General features: G+C 42.5%; 1 protein-coding gene across 1 annotated transcript in view; it reads right to left on the reverse strand.

Annotated features, from left to right (window-relative positions):
- Positions 1 to 21,165, reverse strand: part of btbd7 (BTB (POZ) domain containing 7) — a 120,942-nt gene that overhangs the window by 12,308 nt on the left and 87,469 nt on the right. The window contains exons 4-6 of the mRNA XM_038967991.1: positions 6,295 to 6,503; positions 1,746 to 1,821; positions 209 to 369 (exon numbers count right to left, since the gene is read on the reverse strand). Coding sequence (XP_038823919.1) covers positions 209 to 369; positions 1,746 to 1,821; positions 6,295 to 6,503 — 446 coding nt within the window. The remainder of the gene's footprint in view (positions 1 to 208; positions 370 to 1,745; positions 1,822 to 6,294; positions 6,504 to 21,165) is intronic.

Consider the following 21,165-nt stretch of genomic DNA (forward strand, 5'->3'; position numbering starts at 1 on the left):
AACTGAAAGCTGGGGATGATTAGGTGGCCATGAGTGTATGAGGGGTTAGATTAGGAATTTAACCAGGACACGTTCAACTCTTGCGATAAGTACCGTGGAATGACCACAGAGAATCAGGACATTGCACCGAGTCGGAGAGGACCTCGCTGTTTGGGGGGGCCGTATGTGTTCGGTGAGGACACACACACACTCTTTCACACACACTCACTGTGTCAGAGAGGACCTCGCTGTGGGGGGGCAGTATGTGTTCGGTGCGGACGTAGGGCAACAGAGGGGACAGGATCTCCTTGAGCTCCTCCAGGTCCAGGTCTCTCCTCTTCACCCCCCGCTTGTTCACGCTGTGGGCCGTGCCACTTAGGAGGTTGGGCTCTGAGGGGGGATACACACACGTAAGACACACACGCAATGCAATCGGGATGTACAGTATCCAAGCTCCCACTTTTTAGAACTTTGCGGTGCATTAGTTCACAGCGTAGCCGTTTTTGACACAGGAAAATGCTGCCTAATCTATATGGCCTTACTTGTGGTCAATTTGCTGTGTAAAAATTATTAATAATTGTGTTCCAGACCTCGGCTAAATTGAGTTGCTTACTCCTGCAGTATATATTCACACACACACACACACACACACACACACACACACACACACACACACACACACACACACACACACACACACACACACACACACACACACACACACACACACACACACACACACACACACACACACACACACACACACACACACACGTGTATGATCCATCCCTCCGTGCAAACAAAGTAATTTAAGGCACTGGAAAATGACATAAGCTGCTTCAAACTACTTTTTGAGTTTGGTCCTGCTGTATTTTTGTGTATCTGGATTAACTGGTTTCACGCGCCAAGGAAGAACCCCTTTGGGAGAGAGCTATGGTTTTCCAATTTCCAATGAAGAATCTTCCCAACAAAATATCTAGCTGCACCCAAAATAGACTGCTCATCTTGAACGACAAATGAAAGTGTAGAGAAGGAGTAAGCATGACATCCCTGTTCTCCGGTTGGGCCAAACATTCATCTGCCTATGGTTATGTCCCAAATGGCACCCGATTCCCTATGTAGTACACTAGTTTTTTACCAGGGCCAATAAGGCTCTAGTCAAAAGTAGTGCACTACGTAGGGAATAGGGTGCCATTTGGACTGCCTATGGCTGGTTAGACCGAGTCATGCCAACCTAAGTCCCGTCCAGCCCTACTCAGCCAAGTCTCCCTGGGCTTAGTTATTACTGCACTTAAACTGGATGAGGGCATAAATCACTGGCCCAGAGCAGTTTGTCAGGGAGGTGTGTGTGTGTGTGTGTGTGTGTGTGTGTGTGTGTGTGTGTGTGTGTGTGTGTGTGTGTGTGTGTGTGTGTGTGTGTGTGTGTGTGTGTGTGTGTGTGTGTGTGTGTGTGTGTGTGTGTGAGAGGTATAGAATGAGCGAGTGAGAGACAGAAAGAGGGGTAGAGAAATAAGGAGAGAAGGAAAGAGCTTGATTGCAGAAGTTGCCCCGTAACTACAGACTTAGGATCAGATTAAACCCGTACTTTCAAACCTAACTGTAACCATTAGGGCTTGGGGGATGAAACAATATCTGAGCCTGTACCAGTGGTTGTGGGTATCTTCCACCTACTCCAAAGGAAGAGAGGGGAGAAGAGAGGGAAGGGCCAAAGGGAGAGGGAGGGAAGAAGAGGGGGAGGGAGAAAGAGGGAGGAATGGGTCTCTCACCTCGGTCGGCCATCCTCTTGATAAGCTGGTGCTCTCCCCACTTGATGAGGTACTTGAGGATGTCCTGCTCGCTGGCCTGTATACCGAGACAATAATTAGAAGCCATGGGAGATGAGGCGTTTATTCACATCGTACCATAACGTTTTGCAACGAAAACAAACGTTTCTTATTGGCAAAGTTAAGGAAGATGACCCATTAAGACTTGTCCGCTTGAACTCTACCTGTAATGTCATGTGTTTTGGATCTGTAGAAAAATGAATGAGAGTCAAGCTGCCTCTCGTTGTGGACCAGGAAAGTTACCAGGATGTGAGCTCCCTGTGTTTGTTCTAAATCCTCTTTGGGAATTAAATACATTCGTTCTGGACTAAAAAACAAGCACAGAATGCCAGGTCCAGTCCTCCCGTGTCTGCTGCTTTGAGTGAAGCGTTTCAGCTTTGATGTGGGTGAAAGAGGGCAAAGGGTTTGTCTTTGATGCCATGACTTTGACTTCCAGGCAGATAATTGTCCAAACCATTGCTGTGCGTTGGCATGCACCATGTGTATTTATGTACTATGAGATTATGCATGTATTTTTTTGTCATGTGTGAAAGTGAGAGAATTCAAGTATAAACTAGCCTGTGTGTATGCATGTCTCAGAAAATGTGTAATGCCTTATTATGTATACTTGCCCGTGTGCGTCTCTCCGCGTATGCATTCCTCTGTGTGTGTGTGTCTTCATGTATGCTTGAGATTCTTCTCCTGCATGTTTTTGAATGTAACACTGAGCCAGGAACCCCTGTGGCGGACACTAATCTGCTCATCATAGACCATTTGGGCTGGGGATTTGACAATGTTAGATGCCGGAAGCTCTCCCAGCACCAGTCAAGGATGCTGCTCCGAGGCCTGGCAGGTCCCTACACAGCCTGGGGTGTATTCACTAGGAACCAAGCGGAAGCAAACGGGACGAAACGGGGAGGTACCTACCCTAATTTGTCCAATAGAAACTCACATTTTTCTTGAAAAGTGCTTGGTGAAAGTTTGCTACGGTCAGGTGTGCACTAATAAATACACCCCAGCTTAATCTTCTTCACACGAACAGCCTAGTCTTCCATGGGTGACATGACATTATCCTCTAAAAGCACCCAGGCTCACAGCGCACACAAAAAACACGGCACTACCTGCAGAGCTGTCTGTAGGCTAGCCTACATCTCAAAACGTCTCGTCTGTGAATGTGGGAATGTGGAAATGTGTTGCATTGCGGTTACTTGGCACTCTGCTTGTGTGCGTTCAGAAGACTGAAATGCCACCCAAGGTCCTCATAAACTGGTCTGGTCTTCAAACAGTTAGCCTATTTCTATGCCACAAAGAGCCCTCATAAAACAGCCTTGTCTAACAGCACACGACCACTAACCAGTCCTAATATCATCTATCATCATCAACTTCTACAAGCAAATCCCCCCTCATATCCAGTCTATTTCCAAAGAGCTCAAAAGCATATATATTTCCCAGCAATGAAGCAGAAGCCCGTCAGATACTCATTAAGCCCTAAACACCTACAGTATAATACAGAGTGTAATGGTCACCACAGACACGAGCTCAATCATGATACACTGGCACTAGTAAGAGATAAGAGGGAGGTGGAAGGAAGGAAGTGAGTGTTCTGAAGGACCATGCCAATTCCACCAACTCCCCAATTACCCACTGGGCACACCCCCTCTCCTGCCAACTCACCATACCCGTCTCCTCTCTGATAATGACCTTTCCGCCCCCTTCAACTATAGACCCATTTCCCGGCTGTGTCATTAAAAGTTTGAATCAGAAAGCAGTTTGAATCAGAAAAAAGATTGGTTTACATGGGAGTGGATACAGAATCCTCGAACATGGCGTTAGCTTGTAAACAAAAAATGTCTCTATATTAGCATCAGTTTCTCACTCCAGTCTAGGTAGGGTGTCCAATCAAAAACGCATCTTTTGACCAAGGAGTAAAATGTTAATCGTCAATTGTGTAGATACTCCTCTAAGAAAACCAATGGTCTAAACCTCATATCTTTATCATATTCCGTTAAAAATCTACAGGACTTTTTACCCTTGTAGGATGGCCAAGATTAGGGTAACTAAATCAATGGAGGCCAGAGAAAAAAAGTGGTACAAAAAGGAACCCCAGAAAATATGAGTCAGCTAGGCTGGATGCTGTGCTAGAATTAAGGCTCACCGTTGAACTCGTCATCGTTCTTCTCGAATCCGGAGGACATAATACAATATAGAGGTAAGATGGATATTGATTTTGAGACATATGTAGTATTTTCATATTTAAAGTATATGCTTTTATTATTAATGCGAAATTCCTGTTATATTTCCGAAGACTTCAGAAAAACAAGTGTATCGCTGAAATGCCAACCGAGCCCTGAGCGTACCGCAAGCTTTTTCTTTTCAAAGCCTTTTACGTTTAAATCAGCTCGTGTCATGTTCATTTAGCTGTTTTATTATCGGACGTATTAGGTTACAAAATCCAACTTTTCAGATATAATGTCAATACAGTATGTTTGAGAAAGACTCCACTGAACGATTCAGAACATGAATCATTTGTCTTGGTAAAATGTATTTTATAACATAAGGAAGTGAAATTTCATCCCGAAAGCATGTTTTCACCCACTCTGGGCAGTGGGTGGACACCCTATCCAGTGTTGTTCAGGGTTTGTGGTGGCATAGGGCAGCCCATTTCCTTTATTTTTCATTGTGTTGTGCATGCCTGAGTTAAAGTGCCTTTTCATGTGTTTGAAGATTGTATAATGCTAATTTCCTAGCCTTTGTATTTATTGCCAAATGGATTTCATATATGACGCTACCATTTTCCCTTAGTAGAATTCCTTTGTTGGCTGAATATATCCTGAATTCCTTAGTTATCAGTGATGTCATTTATTTCTGTTAGCCTGTTAAGTTATACCCTTTACATTTGGAATGGCTGGAGTCAGTGGTCTGTGCAAATGGTGGACATGTGCAAATTCTTCTGTTAACAACAAACAGGGACATTTAGAATCACAGAGCAATGCTTAGTGTTGCAAATTCCCCTAACTTTCCCAAGATTCCCAGGTTTTCAAAAAATCCCAGTTGGGAGATTTCCAGAATCAGGAGGTAATAAGCAGGAAATCCAGTAATTCTACAACCCGGGATTTCTGGAAAACCTGGTAATTTTAGAAAATGTATTGGAATTTTGCAATCCTAGCAATGCTTCTGTGCATCTTTCTAAGACCGAATTTCCACTAAGGACGTAGTAAGCCGAGAGAGAGGAGCTCGGCAAACAGAACATGAACAGGGCCGGCCTTAAATTGAGAAAAGCTCAATATTATGCAACTGCTCAGCGATATCACAACACAATTGACCAATCAAGGCGCTATATAGCTTCCAGGCTGCACTGGATTGGCTATCGATACCCTCATGTCGATCCAATGTCGGCGAATCAAGCATTTCATCAGTTCTAATGGGCAAGTACTTTAGGCAACTGAAAGCCCAAACTTTTCTTCAATGAGTTATCTTCAATTCATGAATTCAAGTTTTTCAATTTCTTTCACTGACTGACGAACTGAAATGGATTCGTTCACGACAGCCATGTTTTACTGATGACTGTATAAGTGAGTGTGTGCGGGTGTGCACTTGTGTCTGGTGCAGTTTTTCCAAACTCTTTAATAAAGCATAGAGTGGCTATTTGCATATCACAACATATCTGGTTGATTGGTGCATTTCTGTGTTAAAGTGAATTTAAACTCAGCCACTGTTAGTGGGTTCAATGTAAAAAATTACATTATATGATGCACAGTACATCCATTCATTGTCTTTAATTGTCATGGTATGTTTAAAATGTTAAATGTTTGGTCGACAAGAGCCAGTGTGAATTTGAACCCCATTCAATTTATTTGCCATTGTAATTCTATTTGCAAGAATACAATTACATTTGAATATGATATCACAATGAAAAAGAGCAGCTTTAGTAGAATTTAAAATGTTAGAACGTTTTGTTACTAGGCACCAATGTTGTTTGGAACATTTGGTGGCAACAGTCTGGAACAGGGACAACAGTATCTCCTGCAAGAGCATCGGATTCAACCAACAATGGTAAAAATAAAAGTGCATTCTTACCAGGATTTGGTTTATTGCTTATTTTCCTGTTCTTCTCAAAATTCCGGGTCTATACTTATGAACACTTGTTTAAACTCTTTCTCGAAAATGCTATTTTCTAGCTTTCCCATGAGATAACGTGGCACACTTAGCCACTATGCTAACACGACCAGCATGATTATTTCCTGAAACAAATTCCGCACCAGCCAATTAAAGACTCTAGGCGGTATAGGTCTAGCCACCAACCAATAGAATTTCTTAAAATAGGTAAACTTGGCCACCAGAGGGATGTTGTAAACCAAATTCAAGGTCTAGTTAGTTCCGCTTGGTTTGTAACAAGTGTGCCAATATATATATGACATGCATGATGCATCCTAAACTGGCCTACTAACGCTAGACAAAGCGAGTGAGTGCACACGTATGCATGCATGTGTGCATGCATCTGCCTGCCTCTCACCTGCAAATAGTCTGACTGGATGGCAGCCACCAGGTGTTCCTTGCCCAGTTCGTAGAGCACGTCAGAGGTCATGACCTGGCTGAACTCCTCACACAGGAAGTGCATGGCCTGCCGGTGGACCCACTTTGAGCCGTAGGGCTGCGAGCTCCACTTCAGGATGGGTACCACCGTGTCCAGAGAGATGCTCTCCACCACAATGTCCTCGCAACCTGGAGACAAAAGGACAGGTGGGTTTATGAGGACATAAAAGAGCAAAAATGTTAACATTTTTAAGGTTTTGCTTTCCATGACTGCAATATCTTAGTACTACACTTCACTGTCCCTGAACTGAATAAAATCGTCTGGTAACTGAATTGAATGTAATGCAAAGTCTAAAGCCAAGGATGCAACTGTCATATATAACATAGACCTTGAGTACTGCAAATGTTAGCACGAGAGTGAGAGAAAGAAAGAGGAATTGAGTTACAGTGGGACCAAAAATACATATGCATAATAACGACATTATAAATATTGATAGGAATGTATATCTGAGAAGAATTAAATAGTACAGTGGGGATCAATTAATAATTCACTCGATTGCACACACTGCTGTAGGGTAGTAGTGTTCCACACACACAGCAATCAATCAATCTCAGAATATAATCTGAAAGTTACTAGTTCTCAAAAATCAATGTTTACATTTTAGTGATTTAGCAGAAGCTCTTATTAGCAGTTAGTGCATTCATCTTAAGATAGCTAGGTGGGACAACCACCTTTCAACCAACCGCTTTCAACAAAGTCAGAGCTAGGAAGGGTGTTAGCTCACGAAAGTCTTATTTTTTCCTCTCCAACACCATCCCTCATCTCTCTTTCCACCCTGACTTTGTTTAGTAACCTTTGTGTCAAAGTGTACGTACGGGTGTGTATACAAGTCATTTTTGCAGTTCATCTAACACCGTAAATCTAAAAAAACAGACAATGGCACGCTACAGAAAACATTTTAAAACGATTTGCAATGGAAAGTGAAAGTGTGTGTTTCTTATTGGACAAGTCAAGATAGTCCCTCCCTGTTCCAGTTTGTTTTGTTCCATCAGGTGCCAAATGAACACAACCCAGACCATTTTCTGTCAACATCTAAGGTGTTACACACATTGAGCCATGCGTCACACATCATTTCAGAGACTGACAGAGCTCATAAAGCTCTGTGGCATGCATAGGACACAACAAATCAGTCACACATCAACTGACTTCTTGGTGATCTAGGAGGTTGCTCAGAGCTGTATGCTATTTAAGCAAATTGAACCATTAGTCTAATGTTCACTGTTGCTAAAAATATGTATGACAGTCCTACTGAGATCTGTGGTGGAGATTAGCAAACTAGCATGTCTCCTTGGTGACTAGGTCCTGCGGTGCGTCAGCGCAAATGCTAGTTGATCATGCAAACGTGCTGGTCTTATTAGCTTAGTCTGTAGACTTGGACACAACCTGTTCGGCTGCTGACACGCTCGTGGCTGTGCACTCTGGTGTTGCTGATGTGGTGGGACCGCACTGTTCTTAAATGTCAGCTCAGCGAGCTGGCCCCGAGGCTGGGTATGACATAAGTCATGCAAGGTCAGCGCTCTTTGCCGTTCCACAAACTTGCTCTAGAGTTTCTAGTGTGCTCCTAGCACTTATTGTAGGGTGTTCACCCATAAATAGATTTCATTAAATGTTTATGAAAATATGTTAATTCAATAGAGATGGTGTATTTCTGAGTTTTTCCCTTTAAATCAACATTCAAAAAGGCATTCGCACATCTGAGCTATCTTTTTTGCGGGTGCATAGTAACAGTTGAATAAGATGAGAAAAAACAAGAACCCCCCCTTAAATCACCATAGAAACAGCCCTTGTCAATGTTGATTGACCGGGCTTGGAGGAATAGAAAGCCACGGATATGGAGATGGTATCAAGTTTATTTTGATTGGTCCAAAGCACAAAAACGTCTCCAAATGTTACCACCTCCCAACGCAGAAACATGGAAGAGATACAACCAAGCTGTGCAGTAAAAATGAACAACGGTCACAACAAACTAACATTCTTATGTAATACTGTTAAGTACAAGCATATTAAGGTTATACTATTGTAGAGAACAATCTAATAATAAATTGTGTGAATAATAATGACAGTTTCTTTAGCCTATGTTCAGACAATTTAGTAGCACCCTCTTGAATTTACCGGTATTTCACTACATTCTAGAGCAGTGAGTGAACACCCTACTTCTTGTTAGGCGTCTGTGGTAAAGGACCCGCAGCAAAATTACTGAGATATTAATGGAATGATCCGGTGCAGGTCCACTGCTGCCTGATACATTGCATTATTAGCCCTCTTAAGTTACACAAAGTTCCTATAAGGTTAATTAAAGTATCAGTACTTTGCAACTCTTTAAATGTTACCCTAAGAAATGTCACCGATTTTCTATATCATTCCTTAACTAAAGGGCAACTGTACATTACCCGTTTTTTACACTGAAAATCATTCCTAAACAAGCTTGTGGCTCTATTCTTAAAAACGTAAATCAGTATTTTTCTCCCACTCCTCTCCAAACAGACGCCCACTACTATCATGGCTGCTGGATCAATACTTAAACTTTACTCTTGTCATATATCACTGCAGGCCAGAAGAAAAAAAATCACGCAACTGTAAAACAAATAAATGATGTTGGAGAGTTTTTATTTAGCTCTTTCTTTGTTTATAAAGGGACGGGGGAGCAACGAGAGCATGTGGCGTTGAGGCAGTAAAACGCTAAGCCATATTGCTGATATCAGAGAACTAAATGAAAATGTCACTTTAGTGATGGGGTTGTGGAGCGCCCCGCAGAAAGCTGGCTTACGCTTCTCTGCTCTCCTGAGGAGGGCTGTGGATGAGGAGCGCTAGCTTGGGTTTCTAATACAGTAGCCTGTTGTCCAGTCCATCCAACTTCAAACGGAGTATTTCAGCAGTGAAGAGCCTGTGTATTGTTTGATTATAGATGAACTCAGATGACCTGGAACAATTGGACCTGAGAAGTCTTCAATTCCATATCTTAATTGTCCCAGTATGGAAAATCATTGTGCAGCCAGGACTTCACAAAAATACTACATGTACTGTATATACCAACTATTCACACTTGGGGAAAAATTCTGTCTTCACCATCGACAAGAAATTTCAGTGATAGTTACCGGTTTTGTTTTCTCCATTTGAAAATGGCTCCATGGCCTTGAAAACACCTTTTGCTCACCAGAAACTGAGGCCTGAAATGTGAAGCAGCAGCAACACCCCTGGCCCCTGCAGTGTTTATGATAGGAATTGAAGATGTACCAAAAGATTATTGCGGGCATCAACCAACTGAACTGTGACTACAGCCTGATTTCAAGGTAGAGATTAGAAGGAAAGATACGCGATGGGGTCTGATAGTGACTCGCACAAGAAGTCTCCCTGTCTCTTAGACAAACACACACCTCACAGGCGTGTAGAATACATATGCTGTTAATCCCATTATGTTCACTCCTTCGTTTTCATCAGCATGACGGAGCAAATGAACTGGTCTCACTTCAAGCTGTGTATTCCAGATTTATAACAGCTGTTGATAGAGCCAAAACGGTGTATCCTACCCTTATTATGCAAGCTCAAAGCGTCAACACTGACATGTGTTGAAACATTCATAACTTCCCGGGAAAACTTTTTTCAATCACAAGGCAAGAAGGTTTTCATTTTTTCACCTGTGGTCAGTCAGTGTAAATAGATAAAAATGACAACTGCGGCTATTCTGTGTTGAGTGGTAAACAAAATGATAATTTGAAACAGGTCCTCCTATATCCTTAATTTTGAGTTATTTATGCAACTTTAGTTGTGATACAAACCTTAGAATGTATTAGAACTCAAAACATATAGACTAAGGCTGCATGATGTGACTAACGATAATTAGAAAAAAGCTGCATGAAAGGCATGCTCTGCTGAGATTCTTGTGCAGGCTGCACACACTTCAGTCTCTCATTCACAATTTGACAAGCGCTTGATAACATTCTCACCCATCAGACTATTCTCAACTTAACCTGGTCTATACATATAGCCTACTAATATAGACCTGCTAAAGCTGCCCCAGTCAACAGTAAATACTGTTATTTTGAAGTGGAAACGTCTAGGAGCAACAACGGCTCAGCTGTGAAGGGGTAAGCCACACAAGATCACAGAACGGGACCGTCCTCAGTTTCAACACTCACTATCTAGTTCCAAACTACCCCTGGTAGCAACGTCAGCAGAATAACTGTTCGTCGGGAGCTTCATGAAATGGGTTTCCATTGCCGAGCAGCAGCACAAGCCTAAGATCACCATGCTCAATGCCAAGCGTCAGCTGGACTGTTGTAAAGCTCGCCGCCATTGGAATCTGGAGCAGTGGAAACCATCTGGCAGTCCGATGGACAAATATGGGTTTGGCAGATGCCAGACCAACGCTACCTGCCCGAATGCATAGTGCCAACTATAAAGTTTGGTGAAGGAGGAATAATGGTCTGGGGCTGTTTCCCATGGTTTGGGCTAGGCCCCTTAGTTCCAGTGGAGGGAAATCTTAACGCTACAGCATACAATGACATTCTAGATGATTCTGCACTTCCAACTTTGTGGCAACAGTTTGGGGAAGGCCCTTTTCCTGTTTAAGCATGACAATGCCCCCGTTCACAAAGCGAGGACAAATACAGAAATGGTTTGTCGAGAACGGTGTGTAATAACTTGACTGGCCTACATAGAGCCCTGACCTTAACCCCATCGACAACCTTTGGGATGAATTGGAACACCGACTGGGAGCCAGGCCTAATCGCCCAATATCAGTACCCGACCTCTCTAATGCTCGTGGCTGAATTGAAGAAAGGCCCCACAGCAGTGTTCCAACATCTAGTGAAAAGCTTTCCCAGAAGTGTGGAAGCTGTCACAGCAGCAAAGGGGAGACCAACTCCATATTAATGCCCATGACATTGGAATGAGGTATTCAACGAACAGGTGTCCACATACTTTTGGTCATGTAGTGTACAGTGCATTTGAAAGTATTCAGACCCCTTGAGTTTCCACATTTTGTTATTAACTTATTCTAGAATGGATTCAATTGTTTTCCTCATCAATCTACACACAATACCCCATAGTGACAAAGCAAAACATTTTATTTTTTTGTGCAAATGTATTAAAAATAAACAAAAATACCTTATTTACATAAGTATTCAGACCCTTTGCTATGAGACTCAAAATTGAGCTCAGGTGCATCCTGTTTCCATTGATCATCCTTCAGAAGTTTCTACAACTTGACTGGAGTCCACCTGTGGTAAATTCAATTGATTGGACAAGATTTGGAAAGGAACACACCTCTCTACAGTGGTTCGTCCTTTAAAAGTTGCAGCGTACTGCGGCACAGCTTGCATGGTGCTGCAGAATTCTATGGCACGCTAAGTGTGAACCACTGGTACCATTAATGCTAGTTAGAGCTAGTTTTGACCACCAGAGGGCATCTTTGAGAAGCATTTGATAGCCTCCAATAGTGGCTGTACTAGAGAATGTAGGCACGCGGGAGACCGGGGTTCAATTCCCTGACGGGGAGGAAGAAGTAGGTAAATAAGAATTTGTTCTTAACTGATTCCATGTCTGTTATTTCATAGTTGGGATGTCTTCACTATTATTGTACAATGTAAAAAAATAAAAAAAGAAAGAAAGAAAAACCCTGATATGAGTAGGTATGTCCAAACTTGACTGGTACTTGCTTAATTAATTTGATTAATATTATGGTGTTTCTATTCCAAGAAAAAATGAAAAACCCTCGGTTTCCGTTAGGATGGAATGGAAAATATGGCGCTGTACAACGTGACGCTCGGGAGTACAGTATTGGGCTATTTAGCTAAAGAATCCCCGTGTCGTGCGGGCACGTGGGAGACCGGGGTTCAATTCCCTGATGATGAGGAAGGAGTAGGCTGTCCTTGTAAATAAGAATTTCTTCTTAACTGACTTGTCTAGTTAAATAAAGGTTACACTAAGAGCATAACATTTCTACACCATAATTGTAGTCTAACCAATACCCAAACGGAGATTCAGTGAAAATAAAAATCTCATTGATTTATAAAGAGTCCACATGCTTGTCTCAGAGCAGCGTGAAATAGTGCTAAAATAGTTGTAGGCTTTTGCTTCAAATGCTATTGCTTCTAACTTCAATATGCTCTTTCAATAAATGAAGACCTACACCGCATTACTCACTAGTGAGACTCATGTCGCCTACGGTAGGCCTACAGTATATCGGAAAATATGACGTGATTCTCCGCCAATAATTACATAGAGGATATTTCTGTAATTCAGTGATATTTATTCCCATAGTAATTCGTTATGGATCCTTAACTAAATAAACATCGGCATTTTGAAAGAGTATTTTGATCATTATTTTATTAACGAAAGCATAAAATGCCATTATTAGTTACATTGTTTTAGTTTGAACGTACAGACTGGCACAAAGAACAGCGGGAACGTTTCCCTAGTCAGCGCCATTATTAGTGCAATGACCTTTAAAGTGTTACCAGTGTGGCTGGGTGGGGGTCCTCCCCTCTCCCCCTTCCTCCTCCTCCCTTCCCCATGGGCTAGGTCGGTCTTCTGTGCGTGGCTCTGCGGCCCATACCGTGCCCCCTGCTCTTGTGCCTTGAGCTCTTTCTTTGGATACAGCTGGATAACTGCAAAGCAATCCCATTGTGCGCCACTCGGGAGCCATGACCAATATATGTTGTCCTGCTAATAACAGGGTTAATAATATATCTGTGAGAATATCCAACAGGCTTTTATATAATTCTAAATAAATACTAATCACTTTGTTTAAAAAAATAACAATATTTTGGTGATTTTGTTTTCAAATAAAGTAAAATGAGCGAGAAAAAGGCCATCCTTTAAATTGTTACTAATTTGTCAATAAAGCCAGTTTGTTATTTAGAATTATTTATTTCAATTTTTAGGAGGGAGAGAAACCAAAAACCTACAATCATCTCATGGGTCTCCCAGTCGAGGGCGGCACAGGTATTGAACCAGCATCTGTAGCAACACAGCTTGTACTGCTATGCAGTGTGCTGCAGGTGCCACTCAGGTGCTGCATAACGTGACCGGTCGGGAGTGGCCTACAGTATTACAGTAAGAGCAAAACAAACCTAACAAAAAAAACCTTAGTGTAACAACAGTTTTAGTAAGAAATACTGAAGTTGTGCACAAATATTAGTTTCTATTTAGGTTTATGTCGCCCATTCATTGTCAGTGAGAGACACAGTAGGACCAAAAAGCATAATCAGTGCTCTAACTCCCCCTTACGCTGGTGAGGAGCAATGAAGTGGTGATGCAGGGTACCGTACTAAACCACAAATTACCTCTAAGTCCCGCAGCATAATCACAAAACTTTTAGTGGAGCAACCACTGTATATAAGGTCCCACAGTTGAGAGTGCATGTCAAAGCAAAAAACAAGCCATGAGGTCAAAGGAATTGTCCGTACAGCTCCGAGACAGGATTGTGTCGAGGCACAGATCTGGGGAAGGGTAACAATGTCTGCAGCAATTAAGGTTCCCTAGAACACAGTGGCCTCCATCATTCTTAAATGGAAGAAGTTTGGAACCAACAAGACTCTTCCTAGAGCTGGCCGCCCGGCCAAACAGAGCAATCGTGGGAGAAGGGCCTTGGTCAGGGAGGTGACCAAGAAACCAATAGACACGCTGACAGAGCTCTAGAGTTCCTCTGTGGAGATGGGAGAACCTTCCTGAAGGACAACCATCTCTGCAGCACCGCACCAATCAGGCCTTTATGGTAGATTGGCCAGACGGAAGCCACTCCTCAGTAAAAGGCGCATGACAGCACGCTAGGAGCTTGTCTAAAGGCACCTAAAGGACACTCAGAGCATGAGAAACAAGATTCTCTGGTCTGATGAAACCAAGATTGAATTATTTGGCTTGAATGGCAAGCGTCACGTCTGGTGGAAACCTGGCACCATCCCTACGTTGGAGCATGGTGGCAGCATCATGCTGTGTGGATGCTTTTCCGCAGCAGGGAGACTAGTCAGGATTGAGGGAAAGATGAATGGAGCAAAGTACAGAAATAACCTTGATGAAAACCTGCTCCAGAACACTCAGGACCTCAGACTAGGGTGAAGGTTCCCCTCCCAACATGTCAACGACCCTAAGCACACAGCCAAGACAACACAGGAGTGGCTTAGGGACCAGTCTCAATGTCCTTGAGTGGCCCAGCCAGAGCCTGGACTTGAACCCAATCCAACATCTCTGGAGAGTCCTGAAAATAGATGTGCAGCGATGCTCCCCAACCAATCTGACAGAGCTTGAGAGGAAAAGGGTAAAGGGTATGAATACTTAAGCAAATGTTATATATTTTTTATTTTAATACATTTGCAAAAATGTCTAAAAAACTGTTTTTGCTCAGTCATTGTGGGGTATTGTGTGTAGATTGATATACAGTTGAAGTCGGAAGTTACATACACCTCAGCCAAATACATTTAAACTCAGTTTTTCACAATTACTGACATTTAATCCTAGTAAAAATTCCCTGTCTTCGGTCAGTTAGGATCACCACTTTATTTTAAGAATATGAAATGTCAGAATAATAGTAGAGAATGATTCATTTCAGCTTTTATTTCTTTCATCATATTCCCAGTGGGTCAGAAGTTTACATACACTCAATTAGTATATAGTAGCAAGCTTCCCACAATAAGTTGGGTGAATTTTGGCCCATTCCTCCTGACAGAGCTGGTGTAACTGAGTCAGGTTTGTAGGCTTCCTTGCTCACACACGCTTTTTCAGTTCTGCCCACAAATGTTCTTTAGGATTGAGGTCAGGGCTTTGCGATGGCCACTCCAATACCTTGACTTTGTTGTCCTTAACTTTGGAAGTATGCTTGGGGTCATTGTCCATTTGGAAGATCCATTTGCAACCAAGCTTTAACTTCCTGACTGATGTCTTGAGATGTTGCTTCAATACATCCACAAAAGTTTCTACCTCATGATGCCATCTATTTTGTGAAGTGCACCAGTCCCTCCTGCAGCAAAGCACCCCCACAACATGATGCTGCCACCCCGTGCTTCACGGTTGGTATAGTGTTCTTCGGCTTGCAAGCCTCCCCCCTTTTCATCCAAACATAACAAATGGTCATTATGGCCAAACAGTTCTATTTTTGTTTCATCAGACGAGAGGACAGTTCTCCAAAAAGTATGATCTTTGTTCCCATGTGCAGTTGCAAACCATAGTCTGGCTTTTTTATGGCGGTTTGGAGCAGTGGCTTCTTCCTTGCTGAGCGGCCTTTCAGGTTATGTCGACATCGGACTCATTTTACTGTGGATATAGATACTTTTGTACCTGTTTCCTCCAGCATCTTCACAAGGTCCTTTGCTGTTGTGCTGGGATTGATTTGCACTTTTCACACCAAAGGACGTTCATCTCTAGGAGACAGAACGCGTCTCCTTCCTGAGCGGTATGACGACTGTGTGGTCCCATGGTGTTTATACTTGCGTACTATTGTTTGTACAGATGAACGTGGTACCTTCAGGCGTTTGGAAATTGCTCCCAAGGATGAAACAGACTTGTGGAGGTCTACAATTTGTTTTCTGAGGTCTTGGCTGATTTCTTTAGATTTTACCATGTCAAGCAAAGAGGCACTGCGTTTGAAGGTAGGCATTGAAATACATCCACAGGTACACCTCCAATTGACTCAAATTATGTCAATTAGCCTATCAGAAGTTTCTGACGCCATGACATCATTTTCTGGAATTTTCTAAGCTATTTAAAGGCACAGTCAACTTAGTGTATGTAAACTTCTGACCCACTGGAATTGTGATACAGTTAATTATAAGTAAAATAATCTGTCTGTAAACTATTTTTTGAAAAATGACTTGTGTCAAGCACAAAGTAAATGTCCTAACCGACTTTACACAAATTTATTGTTAACAAACTATAGTTTTGGCATTGTTGAAAAACGAGTTTTAATGACTCCAACCTAAGTGTATGTAAACTTCCGACTTCAACTATATATATATATATATATATATAAAATCAATTTTAGAATAAGGCTGTAATGTAACAAAATGTGGAAAAAGTCATGGGGTCTGAATACTTTCTGAATGCACCATATGTGTGACATTTGTTTTGATTTAGAATGGGCCATTATCATGCACCTGTCAGAACACTCTGACATCATTTGCATTGATGTCAAAGTGATTAGAGGGACAATATAACACAGAGTAGCAGGCCATTAGCGACTGGCGGTTAGCAAGTTTGGTAGGCTACTAATGACCATTAGTGGCATAACAGTGCAGTTTTGGAGAAGCCCAAAAGCCTGGAATTTGACTGCGGTCATGACTCTTGATTGCCGGTATGGCGGTAATATGGTCACCGTAACAGCCCTACCCCTACCACCAAGCCTAGCTATCAAAAACTATTAGCTACAGTTCTCAAATACAGAAGTGCATAAACGTTACAGTATAATCTGCATTATACAGAGCCAGGTTGCAAGCTAAACAAATAATGTAGGCTATGCGTCACATAATTAACATTGCCAGCTAACGTTAGCTAAACCAGCCATCTGGATTATATTACAATTTAAGCGAATTATTGCAAAACAAACCAGGCCTTGTTTTATCCTATAACGCAAATCATTACAATCATTACATGGGATATAGTTAAGCAAAAGGCGCCTTAAGACGTTAGCTTAATTCAGAGTGACAAAAACATTGCACTGCTATTAAGATCTTTACTGTAGGAGCATTTGGCTACACAAGATAATTCTGTTTACATCTGACGGCTGGGAGATTGGTGACTCGAGGAAGGCTCGCCGCGACCTCCGGAGGTAGCGTTCGAGACGTGACCAGTTCGCAAGTTTAGATTACAGTATAAGGTCTAGCCGAGGGTATTGTTTCAGACACTCTCTCGTAGTGAGAATAGGGCATCAGTCCCTGCTCACATTAGTTCAACACAGTAGGGGGGGGTTATCTTCTTGTCTCCTCTTGTTTCCCCCTTTCATCGAAAATGACTGGTCACTGGTAGATAGAATTTGAAAACCAAAATATTATTCAAAAACCATGTGGTCAAATATTCGGCACAAATTACATTGGAAGCACCTTATGAGAGTATGTAAATAGTTTAAATGAAAATAAAAAATATCTGTTCATCTAAGTGATAACTAATGTCTCCTACCTACAGCAACACTGTCCTGGTTCACAATGAGGCACTTGTTCAATCCCTCCCCTTGACACCAATATGAAATTCTCTACAAAGGAAGACCTGCAGCAAGGTCATCCCATGTAAAATACAGCAGGACAGATGTACCGGGCTCATTTTACACATTGGTAAACATATGGAAAAGCAAAGTGGGCATAGAAAATATGAGGAAAGGGTGCGGGGAGGGCTGGAAGTGTGGAGGTAGCAGGTGTTGAAGCCCAATCATGGATACATCCATCAGGCAATGAACAAGTGAAGCTCTCTAATTAACTAACTTGCACCCTGGAGCCAGAGATACTGTAGGCAGGCAAGGGAAAAGAGGGAGGTGGGGATGGGGGGTTTGATGGAAACACCTTTAGAGAACAGGGAAAAGGAAAATGTAATGGGGAGAAGTGAGCAGAGAAGGTTGATGTAGACAAATGATAAGGGTGTGTACTGTAGGTAGATAAGTCAGGAATGAGAAATGAATTTGAGAGGGGGAAAAGGCAAGAGATGGAGATATGATAACATGAGGAATAACTAAGGTAAAGGGAAAAGGTGGGAGGGCGAGAGAGATAGCATAGTCCTGAGGGAGAGAGGACACAGAGGTCAAATCTGGATATCAGAGACAAAGGTCTCATTGCACTCAGTTTAGCTGATAGCGCCCCTCAGGAAACCAGAGCTTAAACCACACAAACACTGAATTAAGAGGCTGGGTGTAACTTAAGGAAGCTAGAGTTGTGATATGTAATCAATACCATGATAGTATGGATGGCCACCTACTGTCATCTCTTTTCAATGGTATATCATCACAGGAGGTCTGATGCATGGTTTGATTATTGAAGCTTTGGAGAGTCCTGAAAAATGAAGTGTACCTTTCAATGTAAAGATTCTTCTCCATCATTATTAACATTCTTTACAATGTGGGTACAAAACTGTATGAACCTCCATCCAAATTTCTTGTAAGGTAAAAATTGCCCAGAAGGAAAGGATGAGGCTTGTAAAATCCAAGTTCTGAATCTTGGTAATCTTTTCTTGCTGACAGCACCACCAACCCAACCCCTAAGAGAAGCCAGAGAGCACTCTGGTTTGGTGGGGTTCATGGATTATTCAAGTTCTCACACTTACTCATTTTGGGGCCCTATGCCAAAACAAACATTTGTTCTAAAGCAATCTGAACTAATGAGAGGCTGCAATTGCACGCGGGGCTGCCTACCCACTTGTGCATCTTCCCCCATGTTGCCATTTTAAAGCAAGTTTGCGGCAATTCTATAAATTTTGCCATGGGGCGGAGTGGAAAATTTGCTGTTTTAAAGCTAATTTCCTGACATTCTACACATTTTTCCATAGGGTGGAGAGACATGTTTGCAGGTTTTAATATGATATCTGAGGGAGACTGACTAACAGAATCAGAGGCGGTGCCCCGACTGGTAATTCGACCATGATTACTAAGTTTAGATAGCTAGCCACTAGACTAATTTACCAATCTAAAACATTTTAGCTGACATGGGTTAATTGAGTGATCAGTGACTGACATAACGAGAGAAAAACTGCTGATGCACAATCACATTTCTACTATTCTAACATGCACTAAAAAGCATCAAGCCTTTATGTTTTTGAGTGCCAAGATGCATTCAAAAACGGAAACCTCGGAAGTAGGCGATTCCCTCCCTGCCCCTCTCCCTCGAGAAGTAATGCATTTTTAAGGTGCCGAGGACCCAGGCGGCGAGGAGGTAGTGTGGCAAAATAAAAAAGTATCTGCTTTGTGTCTCCCCGGCGATGTGACAGCGTCTGGGCCCGCCGGCGCTGCTTCTCATTTGCACTACTGAACCTACCAGCTCGGCCGGCTGAAGGGTGCCACTTAACGTTATCCTCACGAGCTCAACTCAGGCAAGAGACAGCAACCGAGGAGACCACTTGTTTATTTATTCATTCTCCCCTGTTTTCCAATTGACAATTCCCCCTACTCTCTCTTTGTACAGTGCAGTTTGTTCCCGTTCTTCTGCATTCGAGGCCTTGTTGTGTAGATTCTTCGAAGACGACACCTTTGAACAGTCCGGGGTTTTCCACCATTTTTGTTTGTAGGCCAATGGAAAATATGCTTCTTCCAAAACAGGAGCACGGAAATGAAGAGAGACCAACATAAGCATCTACTGTAGAGGAAGTCTGCTCAGAGCCTCAAAGGGTATTTGTTTTCTTTTCTCTCTGGTGCAATTTGTTTACCATCATTTGCCTATCTATTAATCAATTCCGCAATTTATTCATGTCACCGATTGGCCAGACATTCCACTCTCCTGGGGCCTCATTTATAAACATTGAGTACATACAAAATATACTCCAAAACATGCACGTGCAGTTTTAACGCAAAAGCTGGCATTTATAAATATTGAAGTTGGCATGAGAATGTGCTAACCTCCCCACAAACTTCAGACCATGTGTACGTAAAGGACGTCACACTGCTTGCTTTGCGAGGACCACTTCCTCCTGATACGGCTCCTTCAGAGGCTCAAACCCTGGACTTCAGCCTTGCTAGTACACATGACCAGGCCTCAAATGTCCCAGCAGCATCGATGGCCGTAATGCCCTCTAATAAACGGTCAAAGTGGCCGCTGTGCTCTTGGGATGAATATACACTTAACAAAAAATATAAACGCAACATGTAAAGTGTTAGTCCGATGTTTCATGAGCTGAAATAAGTTTATTTCTCTCAAATTCTTCACCTGTGAGATCATCTGAGACCAGCCACCCAGAAAGCTGATGAAACTGAGTTTTTGCACAACCGAAGAATTCTGCAAAAACGGTCAGAAACACTCTCAGGGAAGCTCATCTACATGCTTGTTATCCTCACCAGGGTCTTGACCGGACTGCAGTTTGGCGTCGTAACCGACTTCAGCGGGAAAATGCTAACCTTCGATGGCCACTGGCACGCTGGAGAAGTGTGCTCTGCACGGATGAACCCTGGTTTCAACTGTACCAGGCAGAAGGCAGTAGCCATTTGATTAGTTTGAGTTTATTTTATTTTTACAGGGACAGTGCACATTAATCGACGTTTCAGTAAAAGTGCCGGTTTTAGCCAGCCAGCTAATTTTCAACCGTAGTCCCTGGGCAGGTTATTAAAAACAATTACAATATAGACAATCATTGAGCAGTGAGCACACGCAGAGCAACATAGGACAAGCAAGACGTAGCATACAGACAGAGCAACATAGAACAAAAAGCAGCAAGACAAAATTCATAAAAGCAACAAAGTGTTTCCACACCTCACAAGCTACAGACAACATGGAAAGCGGCAATACACAGCTAGGGATTATGTTCACAAATCTGATTGACCTTTAGCCACGTCTTCATGAATTTTGTGAAAGTGTGATATGTGGTGCAGTTGTGTGTGTCTGATGGCAGTGTATTCCAGACATGGGAAGCTCTCACAGAGAAAGTGGATTTACTAAAGGTGCTTTTCCTTAAGGGAACTATACAGTCACCTCTCATGGCAGACCTTGTGGATCTGCTGCCATATGTTTGGGGTTTCTGTTTAACAAAAATACTGAGTGGAGGGGGAGCCAGGCCATTTAGGATCTTGAATACAAGACATGCGTCGGTGTTCAGGAGTCTTATGGCTCTTACCCAGAGCAACTTACAGTTAGGGCATTTATCTTAATACAGCTAGGTAGGCCAACTACATAT

Source organism: Salvelinus namaycush, chromosome 29 (assembly GCF_016432855.1).
Source record: "Salvelinus namaycush isolate Seneca chromosome 29, SaNama_1.0, whole genome shotgun sequence".
Lineage (NCBI taxonomy): Eukaryota > Metazoa > Chordata > Actinopteri > Salmoniformes > Salmonidae > Salvelinus > Salvelinus namaycush.